Genomic DNA, 1726 nt, shown 5'->3' with positions numbered 1-1726 from the left:
ACCAAGAAAAATGTATGTATATCTTGTGTATAGTAGTACATATCAAATTGGTGTTAGTTATAGGAGATGGTGAATTTTCTAAATGATTAACTGGGCATTGTGGAATTACAGGCAGGGCTGCTCTCCAAAAACGAATCATGGGTTTACTTCGGAAGATTGAGAAGTGGACGCCTGGTTGCCTGCAGGTAATGAGAGTGTATTTGTGTACCCATATCCTCTTTTTTCCTCTTTTTATATTCCTCTTCTTCTTTTTCTTCTTTTTATCTCTTTTCTGTGAGTGGGAATACATTCCATCTAGTTTTATAAAACATACATATTTTGCATTTCTAGAGCCAAGTCCAAGACTTAGATTAGGCTTTGTGCATCTTGATCTACTAAGCAGTGTTTTAATCTCTGTACATTGATTGTTGAATTTAGTAAAAATTGCACCAGTTATGTATAGTAGACAGTGATGACATGCTACCTTTTGCAGGCTTGGGAGGACACTTTTATTAATTGGGAAAACTCCACAAAGATGTTGGTTTCTTATCCAAAAGCAAAGCTAGAGGAGGGCCAAATATCAGACAGCTTCCACCGCACTGTGTATAGGAGGAGAGCTTCACACCAGAGTACAGAACATGAGCTTGAGGTAATATATATATTTTTAAATTCTGTGATGTAATTTGTAGCAGGAGAGATGTTCAGCAAGCTTCTTATGGTTGAAAAGTGTAATTTATGAGTAATTTTATATGAACATATATGTATGTTCTGGTTCTTTTAATTATAAGACTTTTATTTTCTCTCTGTTGGAGTATCAGACAGTGTATATATATTTTTATATAATTTATGGTATAATTACATATCTTTTTTCCCATATTAGATACAGGACCAAGTAAATGAATGGGCTAATATGACTGGATTCCTCTGTGCTTTGGGTGGAGTGTGTTTGCTAGGGAAGTCCCCTTCGCGGCAGCAAGGTGTAAGCTCAAACCTCACTAGTGATGTAAGAAAACCAGCAGTTTTACCCAATACCAACCAGGATATGCTCTACTGTCCAGTCACACAGTGAGTAAATATGTTTGAAGAGATTACACTAGTATTTGAATTTGATTGTTATAGTTTGGGCTGTCATCTTGATTTTAGTAGCTTCATGAAAGATACATGATACGTTATGATTGGAGTACCCAAATGATGTTTTTAAAATCTTTTTCCTTTTTCCTATTCAAGGTTTGTAGGGCACCTCCTCAAGCTCTTAGTCTGTAACAATGAGAAGTTTGGAACCCAGATTCAGAAGCATGTGAAGGAGTTGGTTGGCCATGAGATGTCACCATTGTTGTATCCAATTCTTTTTGACCAAATTAAAGTCATTGTGGATAAGTTCTTTGACCAACAAGGCCAGGTAAGAGTTTTTATCAGCTATTGTAGAAGAGAGAAATATTTCTCTCTTCAACTTCTTGACACTAGTAAGAATAAGTAATAACTCTACTATTTGATTATTACAGTTTGTGAGATTATTTACAAGATATAAGCCGTGATTCATCTTCTCTTTTCAGGTTATTGTAAGTGAACTAAACACTCAGTTCATTGAACACATAATATTCATTATGAAGAATGTTTTGGAAAACAAGACCGATCATCCATCTGAGCATCTTGGTGTCACATCAATCGAACCGATGATGTTAGCTATTGTGAGGTGAGCACATCTTCAATACCTCATGTGATTTTTATTTTTCGCAGCTTAATTTCA

The 1726-nt window shown here is 35.5% G+C and overlaps 1 protein-coding gene across 8 annotated transcripts in view; it reads left to right on the top strand.

Moving 5' to 3' along the window:
- LOC119586518 (neurofibromin-like) overlaps positions 1-1726 on the top strand; it is a gene marked incomplete at its 5' end in the record, with an annotated part of 66980 nt that overhangs the window by 20871 nt on the left and 44383 nt on the right. For all 8 annotated transcript variants that reach the window (XR_005229956.1, XM_037935267.1, XM_037935261.1 and 5 more), the window contains 5 exon segments: positions 112-185; positions 473-628; positions 860-1044; positions 1207-1378; positions 1533-1672. Coding sequence is in view for 7 of the 8 variants with exons in the window: in XM_037935267.1 (XP_037791195.1) it covers positions 112-185; positions 473-628; positions 860-1044; positions 1207-1378; positions 1533-1672 (727 nt within the window).

The sequence above is a fragment of the Penaeus monodon genome, chromosome 21, assembly GCF_015228065.2.
Source record: "Penaeus monodon isolate SGIC_2016 chromosome 21, NSTDA_Pmon_1, whole genome shotgun sequence".
NCBI lineage: Eukaryota > Metazoa > Arthropoda > Malacostraca > Decapoda > Penaeidae > Penaeus > Penaeus monodon.
This window is presented reverse-complemented; position numbering and strand designations above follow the sequence as displayed.